The sequence below is a fragment of the Condylura cristata genome, unplaced genomic scaffold (genome assembly GCF_000260355.1).
Source record: "Condylura cristata isolate star-nosed mole 26May11 unplaced genomic scaffold, ConCri1.0 scaffold00028, whole genome shotgun sequence".
Lineage (NCBI taxonomy): Eukaryota > Metazoa > Chordata > Mammalia > Eulipotyphla > Talpidae > Condylura > Condylura cristata.
Window position 1 is genome coordinate 21958702 of NW_004567129.1, and position 12839 is coordinate 21971540.

Below are 12839 nucleotides of genomic sequence, written 5' to 3' on the forward strand. Positions count from 1 at the left end.
AATCGTTGCTGGGGTAATGTAGTGATTCCCCATATGTGAGCCAGGCCTTGACAATCATACCAAATCTATCAAACAAGTTAGAACTTCAACAAAATTTCATTGTTCATTCAAAACTCATCACCCAAGTTCAGAGAGTCAATGGCATTGATAGTTCCAAAATCCAACATTGGCTTCACTTGTGATATTGACATGCATGTCTTAGGCCTCCAGGAATCTAGGTTTATCCTGTAGATTTTGACTGTTTCCCAGGTTTTAATGATTCTTCAACAGCTTTTATCCTTAGGGGGAAAAAAAACACATTGTTTTATCACCTTTCCTATACAAGATCAAAATAAAAAAAAAGAGTTGATTCTTTGTTTTATGCTTTTTGCAAATTTAAATGAATGACTCACTCTATGAAGAAGTGTGTGTGTGTGTGTGTGTGTGTGTGTGTGTCTACTGCACTACCTTATCCTCTGATGAATCAGTTGAGGCATGTTTCTTAGAGTTCATTTTTACATGAAGAGATCAGATCTTTGGATGTTTGGACACACAACTGATGGCTGCACTTTTGGTTGTTCAAACAGCTCTGAGTTCCTCAAATCCTTTGTGCTAGTCAGAACTCACGTTTGATTTATTCTGTCATTCCTAGGTCACTTTCAATGGCTTCAGTTACACATTTAAGCTTTTTCAAAATTTGGATTTTGTTGTTCATACTGAATAGTGTAAACTCACAGAAGTTCAACACAGATACATTTTCAATCATCTCTCATAATAGCACATAGATGATTAACTCACTTTGAAATTAGACTATTGGCTATCAGGTAATCACACACTCAAATGTCAAAAACTGAATTAAAACTAAATTCCCAGTCATCTCAATATTTTACTTCAATTAATGCCTACAACAATCTCAGAGAAAATAATGCAGGTACCTCATCTGGCTTGCCTTGAAGGTGTGGATTTAAGGCAGAACACAAGGGGACCAGTTGGAGATTGTTAGCAATAATCTAGGCCAAGCTATATTAAAAAAAAAAAAAGAAGAAGAAGAAGAAGAAGCAAAACAAAACAACTACTTAAACCTTATAGATTGAGTGTCTATAGCATCTATAAAGAGTTGTTTATTTGTTTGGTTTTTATTTCACAAGATGAAAACTAATATACACAGAGAATTCTGCTGTGCTTGATTCTTTTCCATTGAGCTGGACTTAAAGACTAAAGACAAAGAAAGGAGGGAGATCACTCTCCTCTAAACACATCTCCTTTTTCTGATTCATCACTGCTAAAATGGGCAAAGGTTCAATTTGAAAGTAGAATTGGAATTCATGTCTGCTCCTATTACCTTCTCATGATTCTGAAGTGAAAGGTGACATTTTCTTGAATCTGTTCCCTTCACAGAATAACAACCACTATGACAGAGAAATAGTTCACCGTCCATATTATACAAAATCAACACGAATTCCTTTTGATTAGAATCCTTTTAAATAATCCCTTCATTTCATAATTAAATGTTAATATGGCATTTTCTGATTGCTGGTTACTTCTATTTTTAAATTGTTCCCAATAGGTATAGGTAATTTATATAAAATCAAAAGTTATAGGAGGCTGCATATTTTTATTCTTCATTTAAATGACAGCATAATAAAACAATCTAGAAATTACTTGGCCCTCCATTTGATAGGATGAATAAAAAGATCATCGGCACTTACTCCTCTCTGATGACCAAAGTAGAAATGAAGTTCTATGCTGAGGTTTTCAAAATTAGAAATCAATAGAGATGATGGACACATCACACGTCTATCAGGATGTTACATCCGATAGGTGTGGACTAGTCATTAAATATGTACTGAACGAAAATTATGTGCCATGACTAAACTAAGTCTTAGAGTGGCAAATGATGTTCTAAACATCTGTCTTTTCCCCTCATAAAATATTCTCTCTGGCAAATACATAATAAAATTAGAAATGAGAAAAATGGCAAGAAAATACTCAAATTCTCTAGGCAAAAAGAAAGCTGAAGAAATGAGGGAAACTGTAGTTACCTTAAGGAAAAGACTTCTTAATGTAAGACAAACATCACAAGAGACAGGAAACACCTATCAAGTGCTGAAAAGGAGTCAGCTGGGGATAACCCAGGTTCTGTCTGAAGAGAACAGTAACCTGGCTGGACAGGTGGAGGAACAGGTAACAGGTGGAGAAACAGTAACTTCAATGAACTATCAATCGTGATTCTTGATAACACCACACTCAGAACCAAAGATGGAAGAGAGAGAACTTCCCTTAACTGTTTTACATTCAATACCCCTCGTAGGCTATTTCTAGGGTTTTAATTCAGCTACTAACTTTGTGCTCACCATATACTGAGAATTAGGATAACTGTTCCAGATGCTTCCTTGACACAGAAACAGAACCGCAAATATTGTATTCTGGGTGTGAGTCAAGCTCTCTTGTTTAGTCTCTGATATTAATTGTTTGAGAATGAGGTAACACTGCTTCAGCTCATTTTCCTTCATGAAAGACCTTTGCCTGTTACTATAAATAAGTATAGTGGGGTGTAATTTAAGCTTTATTATCCTCTATAGAAGTTGAACTGTGCTATTTGGCATCAATTATGTCTGGGTTTTAAAAAATAACTTTTGTTGACCTCCTTCGATTCCATTTTTTTCTTCTTATCATGTAACTGTCACAGATCCATAAAAAGGAGATAATAAACCAATGTCTTGATATCTTGATACCAATGCTGGGTATGTAATAGATATTCACAAATTTTTAGAATCATTTTATTCAGCAGTGGCAAATACTTCAATAATAAGTTTCTCAGCTGTTAGGGAAAGAAAGGGGGGAAAGTATTGTTTTTCATGAAACTTAGTGAGGAGAGACATAAAATATGTAAATGAATGAATAATGTAATGTAAATTTTAACAACTGGATTAAAGGAAAATTAACACAACTGGGCAGAGGAAAACAAAGAAAGAACAGAGATCTACTTTGAATATGGTGTCAGAGAAAGTTACTTTTTAAATGGTATCATTTCAGCTGAAGCCACAAAATAATAGGAGAAAGAACTAGATATACAAGGAACGGAAACAAGACTTCTAACCAACAGGAAATGCCTGAGCAAAGACCTGAAGGGAGAAGGACCTTGGTTTGTTGGATGCATTGAAGATAGCTCTGGCTAAGTATAATATGCAAGTAAATTAATAAGAATATAATAAGCAAGGATGAGATTGGACAAAAAGTTTTAGGTTTGAATAAAATCTACATAAGTGCATACCCGTTGCACACACGAGTCATTTAAGCATTTAGAAAGCCGTGATTGCAAAAGATAATGGCCACTGGGCTTGAGGTGGTGGCAGTGGAAATGAAGGGAGGTAGCTGTAAATGTTGCATGTTTGCATGGGGGAAATAACATAGAATCTTCTAGCATATAGAAGCTTCTGGCATAGCTGCTGTGGAAGATTGGCATTGTGACATTTTACTGATAGGAGAGCTGATACTGAAAAGGAAGAGCAGTCACCTCAAACTAGAAAAAGGAGCGAGTGAGGGTTTTAGAGTGTTTTGAAGGTGCCTTTACTTTCTAGGGTCTCACAGTGTTTCTGAAGGAAGATGAACTTTGACATATCGCCTCTTAAAAAAAACAGTAATACGATTCTGATCAAGAGTGAGTATTTTTAAGGAAAAACAACAATTGTGGCCAATAACCCACTATCTCTAAAAAGCATTCTGTGAAGCCTGTGAAAAGAAATAAGCCTCAATAAGAAAAGTAAAAATAATCACCCCTTGGATGAGTTTGCTATTTTATTTTATTTTTTTATTTTTGTTGGTCTTGTTTTAATAACATGAAACAATGAAATGAAATTATGGCATTTGATAAAACTCACAAAATAAGAAATAGAGGAGATTTAATTTTAACTTTCCTGCCAGCAGGCATCTTTCAGGATCTATCTGCATACACAAAAGGGAGAAAGGATTGATTTTAAAGCAGATAAAATTGATGGTCTCAACAAAATGCATAAAATACTGTTTTCATTTTATTTAGGTGAAGTGAGGAGGGTAAATTAGTGGAATACATGAAAGGATACTTGAAGAAATCTTATATAAACAACATAGTTTAAGCATCATTAGTGGAAGTGTGACATTTAGTGTACAACTTTGACAGAAATGAAAATAGTAGGAAAAAAAAATCTAGTGGAAAGGTTTGAAACTCCCAAACACCGTAAGGATGTCCCACTTCTACTGTTTGAATTTTGTGACTTTGGGCTTTAACCCTATTCACTTAAACTCTCCTAGTTTAGGAATACTGAGCTCACTATCAAATGTTCAATAAGTAATTGTAGTTATTAGCGGTACATTTTTTATTTAGTCATGTAGTCTAGAAAGTGAAATATTTACTGTTTTATCTCTGAGTTCTTAGGGGGTAAAATGCTCTTATTATAACTACATAGTTTCATATATTAGAGCAAAAATTGGTTCCCATGTACTGGAATAAGTTTTCTTTGATAATTTCCAAGTGTTTTGTTTGTCAGATGTAAAGAAAAGACTTGCCCTTCACCCCTCCCCTCATGGACTCGTGGGTTAATATGATTTCTCCAGAGTCACTGGAATCAACTTCTAGGAACACATATTACCTTAATCTGCTTTGAAGTCATGTTTGTAGCCTTTGTGGACATTGGCAGGACCTCTGCGGTGGTTAATTCCACATTTTATTCTGACCTCTCACCTAAAAGCAATGGTGATCCACAAAGTAAATGGGATAAAGGAATGTTAGAGGAGGGTCTCGTGCATAGAATTGTTTCCATGTGTTTGTGGAAGCTCTTTTGATAAGCATACCTTTTTGAGGAAAGAAAATGACACTGAATAATTGGAGGCTTTAGGACTCTTCTTCATGCAAAGGATGAAATCATATAAGACACCAAGAGGCAGAGAAACAAGTGGAAAAGTATTATAACCACTGACCTATGCAGAAGCAGCAGCTGTACATAGAGGTTGAAGTCTTAATGGACTTCACGAGTCAAGTTTTCAAGGATAGCATTTCTCAAAGTGAGTGCTTGATGAGCACAGGCCTAGCATAACGATATCTGGGGGATGAATGGTGGTGGGTGTGGTTTACCTTGTTACATTGTGAAGCACGGAACTGAAGTTAAAAAAGATTCTGTTTGATATGTGCCGCTATAAGATTCCCTTGCATTTATAAAGACATAGGAATTACCCAAGGATATGTGGAAGTTACCAAATGTTGATGATGAAATTTTTCCAGTTTCCTTCAGAGTAAAACTATAGAATTTATGATAAATGGAACTCATTTGGAAACAACTTTCTCTGGGAGAATAAAAAGCATCTGTACATTTGTAGTCACGGAAGCAATGTTATAATGTTAAGGTTGTGTTAGGGAATATTCCCGCCAGATAGCGGAAGATGGAGAGGAGGTAAGACTGAAGGGAGTGTTAGGACTTCTAAGTTATGTTAAAGACTGTGAATTTTAATGACTAAGTTTTCAAAGAACAGTGATTGCTGGAGCTTTTTTGTTAATATTGATATTCTAGAGGTGTAGGAAATAATATATAAGATATGCAGCATCCATTAAAGGAAAATGAGGCAGGAGAAAAGGGAAATCCAAACTGTATAAATGCATGCTTTGGAGACTTGCTGTGTGTAATTTTACCTCAGCTTGGTTTCAGTAAAGGAAAGGGAACATAAAATACTGAAACCAAGGAAAATAGCAAAGGTTCTACAGCAGGTTTATGCACCCCCATCCCAAGTGTCTATCGAGAGGGCAGGAGACTTCACTAAGTGTTTAAAAGAGAAGTATGAAACCTTATCTTCAGCCTCCTCTTTCACTTTCATTTCATTTTCTGTAGGTCAGAACTCTAAGGAACATGCTCTGAATAACCACCTAATACTTTTTAAAGGTGAGGTAAGGATAGATTCATGCCAAAACAAAACAAAAAAACAGTGATCTGGAAAAAGCTGGATAAGAAAAGACTTGGTATAGAGTGGATTGCCATACACATCATAAAAAAGTATATATAACTATCCAATAAATGGATAGGAACAGCTCTTAATTTGAACTCTATTCTTTAGTTTTGAAATAATTGAAGATAATTGGATAATTGTGTGGATTTTATTATAGTTTCCCAAATTCCTCTATTTCCTTTTTTAAGCGAGAATCACTGCTATAATTTGCCTTCTCTGGCATGCATATTTTCTATTTTCAAGATCCCTCTTCCAGAGAATGCTTCTTCACCCATTTTGTTTTATCAGTGTGGACACCATTCACAATCCAAAGAAGTGATAGACTTTCCCCCGCCCCAAATGGGCCTTTCTAAGGGATTTAATGCAGTTTTACTTTTCGGTTTAGAAGACTGAGACATGCACTACTCATTTACAACTCTTTTTTATTCCACAGTTGAAAACTACTGCTCTAAGAATTAGTCGTTCGTATTTCAGGGAAGTTAAGAATAAGTCCAACAGGCAGAAGAATGAATAGAAAAAGCAAAAGTCATAGTGTCTTCTCTGTGCTTTTGACTTTCCTGCTTCTTGTGATAGTCATGACCTTCCAATTCATTTCCCTACAGAATGATTTGCCAAGAAAAGGAAAATTAAATTGTACCTGAGGAAGTGGCATTGTGTCGAGGCTGCAGTAGTATTTGATGATTGTTTCTAGACAATAAATATATATTCCAGAAAGCTTAGAAAATGCAACCAAAATGTCCTCTTACTTTGGCAGCTACTCAAGAAAAAAACAAACAAACAAACAAAAAAAACTATGATTTCTACATCTTCATTTTCTCCTATCAGCCAGAATTAAAAAAAAAAAAGTTATATTCATAAAGCAAAGTATATGAGCGGAAAGAATAGATGGTTTATCCTCATGCACTACCCAAAATATTGAAGGTCTCAGCCTGATTTTAATTGAAATACATACCCAGAATGAATGAATGTCAACAAGATTTTGAAGTAGTTTGATATACTGGGCAGGAGGGTGGAAATAGCTTTATTATTAGATTACCTGGGATCAGATACTACATAGCATGTCTTTAAAGCTGAGGGTTCTGGTACCATTTCATACACTCAAGGGTATGTGGGAATTAATGTCATGCTCAATTGTGCCTGGCATTACTTATTTATCCATCCACACATTTATTCATTTAGGCAATACTTTTTTTTTTTTTACATTTATTTATGCATACAGAACTGGGGTACAGGTCAGATGTGCAGGGGCGGTGAGAGGATTCACCAGAGACAGAGTGGGGAGCAGAACAGGCCGACTGACGAAGTACACTGCTGAGGGGAGCAGTGGGCGGGTGAGGAGAGGTCTGCTGCACCATGTGGGTCACTTCCGGGGCAGGTGGGGATCGAACTCATGTGGAAGTGGCTTTAGCTTCTTAGTGCTGTGCTTTAACCCACTGTGCCACCAGGGAGGGCCCCATTTAGGCAATACTTTTAAAATATAATAGTTAGCATGTGCCATGCACTGTTCTAATAACAATAAGGGAAAACCCAAACTCATCATATATTATCATGCCTGGCAACTAAGAACAAGTCAATGAACTATATATATAGGAACTCGTAGGGAATAATCCAGGATAATTTTATGCTTGTTGACAGGACAGATCATCAGAAATTTATTTATTTGCTGATTGCTTGCTCCTACAAATTTAATAATGACTGATACCCAACTGATATTTAATAATTTTGAAAGAGGCTCAAGTTGTACAAAATAGAGGTCAATAAATCCAACCTAGTGTTTACTGACAGACAATGAATGGTTCAAAGAAAAGCAAAGTCAGAATTATGATTGTCCTCATGGTTCTCAAAATTTTGTTTTTGCATGTAGAAAGGCAACTTGATTTGTGCTTCTGGAGAACTCAAGCTTGGCTGAAATCCATTTTCTTATCCCAGTGTCCCAGGTAGACTTTTTTTTTTTTCTGATAGAGATATTTCACCTTTCAGTTTCCCTTGAAATTAATCCACAATAAATTATTAAATATAAGATTTTTCAATTGCATATTAACTTTATCAGCAGAAAGGAAAATATGTAAATGAAATGTTATATACATAACTGCTAAACATCTATAACCTCTCCGGAAGTGGTTATATTGTTTCTATGAAATATACGTCCAATTACTTTAAAAAAATGAATTGATATAGTAGGTCATTTGCCACATAGAATCTGTGTGTGTGGAAGTACAATTCTTGAAAATCTGTTGTTCTTCTACTATTTAAAGATAAGCACATTCAGGTATTATTACATCAATGAGAATTTCAGCCTCAGGAAGAGTAGCTTAGTGCCTTGTAATAGCATAAACTCCTTCAAGTGATCTACTGTGGGCTACGTTTAGATAAGATGACCAATGATAACCTCCTGCATTAAAATAAAGTGAAATGTCAAAGGTGGCTAAAGCCAAAATCTTCACTAGGGCCAGCTCATGGGGTATATGGAAGTTGATTTAAAGTTTCACCATTCCCTCACGTTTCCCAGCCCATGTGCTCTGGCCATCTCGGCTAACAAATAACAATGAGGAAGCTGTGAACCAATCTTCTCCCTTGGCTCAAAACATGGGTGCTCAGAATTAAGCATGCATCAGAATTATGTGGGAAACTGTTTAAAATGCAGATTTCTAGGCCCTGACACTGTCTGGTTTGCTAGGTTCAAGAAATTGCATGTCTCACACAGTTCCTGGCTTAAGTCATGGTGGGAAAAAATTCACGGCAGATGTAATGTTTAGACCAAACTGCTGAGATGTGCTGTGATAGGTAATTAGACTCGTTTCCTTCAGGTAAGCTGAATGATCGCCTCTTTTGTTGTGGTGACTTCATCCAATCACTCACACAGAGGGATTCACCAGCAAGAGGGAGCCTTCTCCATGCAGGTTATCTAGAAATATTAGGGACGATGTCGCTTAGGGACGTTCTCTCCATTGAGTGCGCTAGAGGGATGCACTATGTCTGATTCCCATGCAGAACATCAAGCAGCTCGTTCCTTGTGCATCTTCTTCACATGTACTCATGCCTCTCAAGCGTTACCTTGTCAGCCAACACACCTGCACTAGGAGACCTTTTGAAATGAAAGGGAGAAGAGGGTGCTATACCTTTTCTTTGTAACTGTGTGAAGGAAGTCACTTGCCAAACTCTCCTATGTAAATATCCATACCTGTGAGCTGTCCACAAAATTTATCTATATTTTACAAAGGTTCTCTCTCTGTACTTTCATCCTTCTATTTAATGAACTAAAAAACCCTAGGGTTTCTCTCTCTCTGCACTTAAATGCCAAGGCAGATATGCTAGCTATTGAAACATAGTGATTACAGTTGCATTCCTGTCTACTTGGATGAGGTCTGAACCTGTTTGGGAAACATGCACATTATAACACTTATCAGAATTCTGTGTTATCAATAAATGCTACAGGTGGTCATTTTCTCAAAAAGTCACAAAAACGATAATGACTAAGGAGCGTTGAACATTTTCTAAGAGGCACATTCTAAATTGAGACTGACGTGAATTTCTGTAAATACTCCATCCATCAAGGGGCTCTTTTTATGTGTTTTTAAGGAAACTAAGTTTCAGGAAGAGTTAATTAGCTCCCTCAATGATACCCAGCCAGTAGAGAGTCAAACTCTAGTTTCCACACAGGCAGCTTTATTTCAGAGGCCATCACCTGATGACCACTTCACTCTCTGAAGCCAACATCTTATAGCTTGTGCTGGGTTTTGTTTAATAAACAAACAAACAAATAAATAGATTAAAAGATAAATAGATTAAATAATTAATCAATAAAAATATTTTAAAAAGTCACTCATGCCAAGAACAATTATAAGATTTTGTTGAAGGTCCTTCAGAAAATAAAACATCGAGCAAGTATGAATGGGTTCCATTTAAAAAAGGAAGACCTAAGAATTGAGAAAATTAACTTCATGTATGTCTCATATTACCTTCATCCACTGCTTATCAAATACCTTTTGCTAGAGACCATGCAAAACCCCATCACTGCTGAAAGTGTTTTTAAATTGTCATTCTCATACTTTTTAGGTGATTAGTTCCAAGACGGTGATGTCCCTTTCTGAAAAAGAAGTGATCCATTGTTGTTCTTTAATGAAACTGGCAAAGTTGAAAGGGACATAATTGTTCAAACAGACATATTAGGCAACATCACTACAGTCTCCAAAGCCTGAGAGCATTTCGCTGTTAATTTTTTTCTGGTAATCTGATACCGCGTTGACTGTCATACTTCAGACCTTTCTTTTTGGTAGAAATGACATTGTAGCTATTTACAATAGAAGGATAAGCTATAATTTTTGGTACATTAGCGGTTTCCCATTGTTACATTTTGGAATGATTAATATTGCAGTCTCATAAATATGAATTATGAAGCTAATTCTCTGACATCCCAAGAAACAACTTAGTACCAAGTTAATGCAGCTTTGCAATTGAAATACACACAGTCAACCGGCACCAATTCCGAGTGTGTGTATCTACCCAAATAGTGTTCTGCACAGTGGTAATTCTCCTAATCCCTGCAATTTATTCATCTCAGGATACACTCCACAGCCTTGTTTGCATGTGTTATCCGCTCGCTTTAAAAACAGTATTCATTATTGGGAGGGAGCTGACGTGATGCGTCAGAAAGGCTTCTTGCAGTGATGTTTGTGCTGAGGAACATTCTTGTGGGCAAACCCCTGTAACTTGATCAGCAAAATGCATCAGCAGTTGTAAGGATTCCAGATGTAAGTACTTCACTTCAAGACTCCCGACCCTCCCCACTATAACTATTGTGGTTCTTCCTCATCTCAGCCTAGATGCCTGTTTAAACTCAATTCACAAACAAGCCTATCTTTGGCAAGTGGAATTTTCAAATATCCTTAAGTTTGTTATTTCAAGTCACAGACATCCACTGGACCCAGGGGGAGAGTCTTCATTTCTATCATATCAAATCAAAAGTTTTAGAGTGATGACTGTTCCTCCCTATTATTGGCAGAAACCTTTCATGACCACCTCGAATAGTAAGCTGGATTCCATGAACCCAATATCAGACCACAAAAGGGATGTCACTCAGCGTTAAAGGCAATACAAGCCCTCTGATGTCATCAGAAATGCTGACGTCAAGTTTTATGTTACAGGTCATTCAGACAGTCAGTGCCATGGACAAAGATGATCCCCAAAATGGACATTATTTCTTATACAGTCTTCTTCCAGAAATGGTCAACAACCCGAACTTTACCATCAAGAAAAATGAAGGTAAATATATGTGTTGTGAAACAGCATAGACTATAAATTGAAAAATAGAATGTGATGTCAGAATATGACTGAAAATATCAGCAAAATAATTTGGATCCACCTTCAACTGCTGGAATCCAGCTTATCAGCCTAAGGGCTCGATGATCCTATCACTTCCTCTTTCCAATATTGAAACAATAGATAAAATTGTTAATGTGAACATTAGTTTTATCTCAGGGAATATTTCAATCACCTTCTTTTAAAAATGAACCATAAGATTTAACCCCTGTGAAAGCACCAGGATTTCTGAGATACTGAGCTATCTGTGAGAGGAGGAGCTGGCTTATATTTTGCAGTTGTTAAGTTTTAATTGAATGTTTACCAAGTCTTTAGGGAAAGCTATTCTAATTTTGCCTGGTTTGTGGGTACACATTGGAGGTATTTGTTTTAAGCTTGTACCAACTTTGACAATAGCAATTAGATCAGAAAATCCTTCTTGAAGGACACTCCTTATCAGTATTATTTTGGAGCTAATATAAACTGATTTTATTGCTAAGACTTTCACTCATGAAGAACATTTAATCCATTTCACTATTTCTTGAGAAACAGGCTTGGATTAACGAGTCCCCTAACTGTTGTCTATTACATATGAAGGTCATAGATCATTAAAAAAAAAAACAAAAAACTATCGCATCTGTACAATTTTGTTTCTTAAGCTGCTAACAGAGATTTTTAACTGTTTATTTTGGCTCAGCTGTACTAAAGTCTTCGTTTCAGTGGTTTTAGAATGATTAGCAAAACAAATATGTTGTTTCAGGCTATCTGCCTTAACTGGAAGCATTTGTATAGATTTATGAATGGTCCTTATAAAAGCAGTACTCAATTAGAAAATTTACTTTATGACATTTGTTTGGCTTAGTTGATGTGTTCTGTTTCAAGGAGGTAATGAATCATGATAGACTTCCTTTATGAAATAAAGTAACATTTTATGGCACTTGAAATATATTATAGCTTTGCTTTTAACATAATGCTACTTACTACTTTGGGGATGTTTTGATAAATGTGGATGCAACATAGAAAAGGAAAAAGAAAGTTGTTCTGTAGGTAAGACTCTTTCAGCTGCTGGCCACAATTATAAACACTGAACATACAATATGCTGCTTTTTCTCCCCAACTATGGGCTAGACTTGTTAGGTCTCCCTAGCTAGGAACTCTAGTCCAAGTATATTGCGTTTGGTTTTTGTTAACTCTCCCAGTGTTATTTCTGGAAGTCGCATGATTGTGCCTAAGATCAAAGCCCCCTCTGACATCCCACACTGAGCAATCTGTGCCTAAGTGTGGCTTATTTCCATGATAAGCTAATTCTTATCAATCTCTATTATTGCATATAAAATACCCTATAGTTAAATATGCTCTCTGAAGAAATGTTTTCCCATCTCAAAGGTTCTGAGCCACTGGGCATTTGCTGTGTGCTTGACAATTTCAAGGTAGGCCTGTTCCTGGCACTGCTCTGTCTGACGTCATGTTGTAGAAGGAGAATTTGTGATAAGGCGACAAGAGGTTGTATAACTGTGGCCTCTGTTAGCCCCAAACTTTGTGAAGAGACTTTTTAGACCTACATGAATGCATTTTATGTGTTTTCTCTA

The 12839-nt window shown here is 36.3% G+C and overlaps 1 protein-coding gene across 1 annotated transcript in view; it reads left to right on the forward strand.

The window, feature by feature from the left end:
• Positions 1-12839, forward strand: part of CDH8 (cadherin 8, type 2) — a 349844-nt gene that overhangs the window by 280418 nt on the left and 56587 nt on the right. Inside the window, exon 10 of the mRNA XM_004690505.2 lies at positions 11097-11214. Within this exon, the coding sequence (XP_004690562.1) occupies positions 11097-11214 (118 nt within the window). The remainder of the gene's footprint in view (positions 1-11096; positions 11215-12839) is intronic.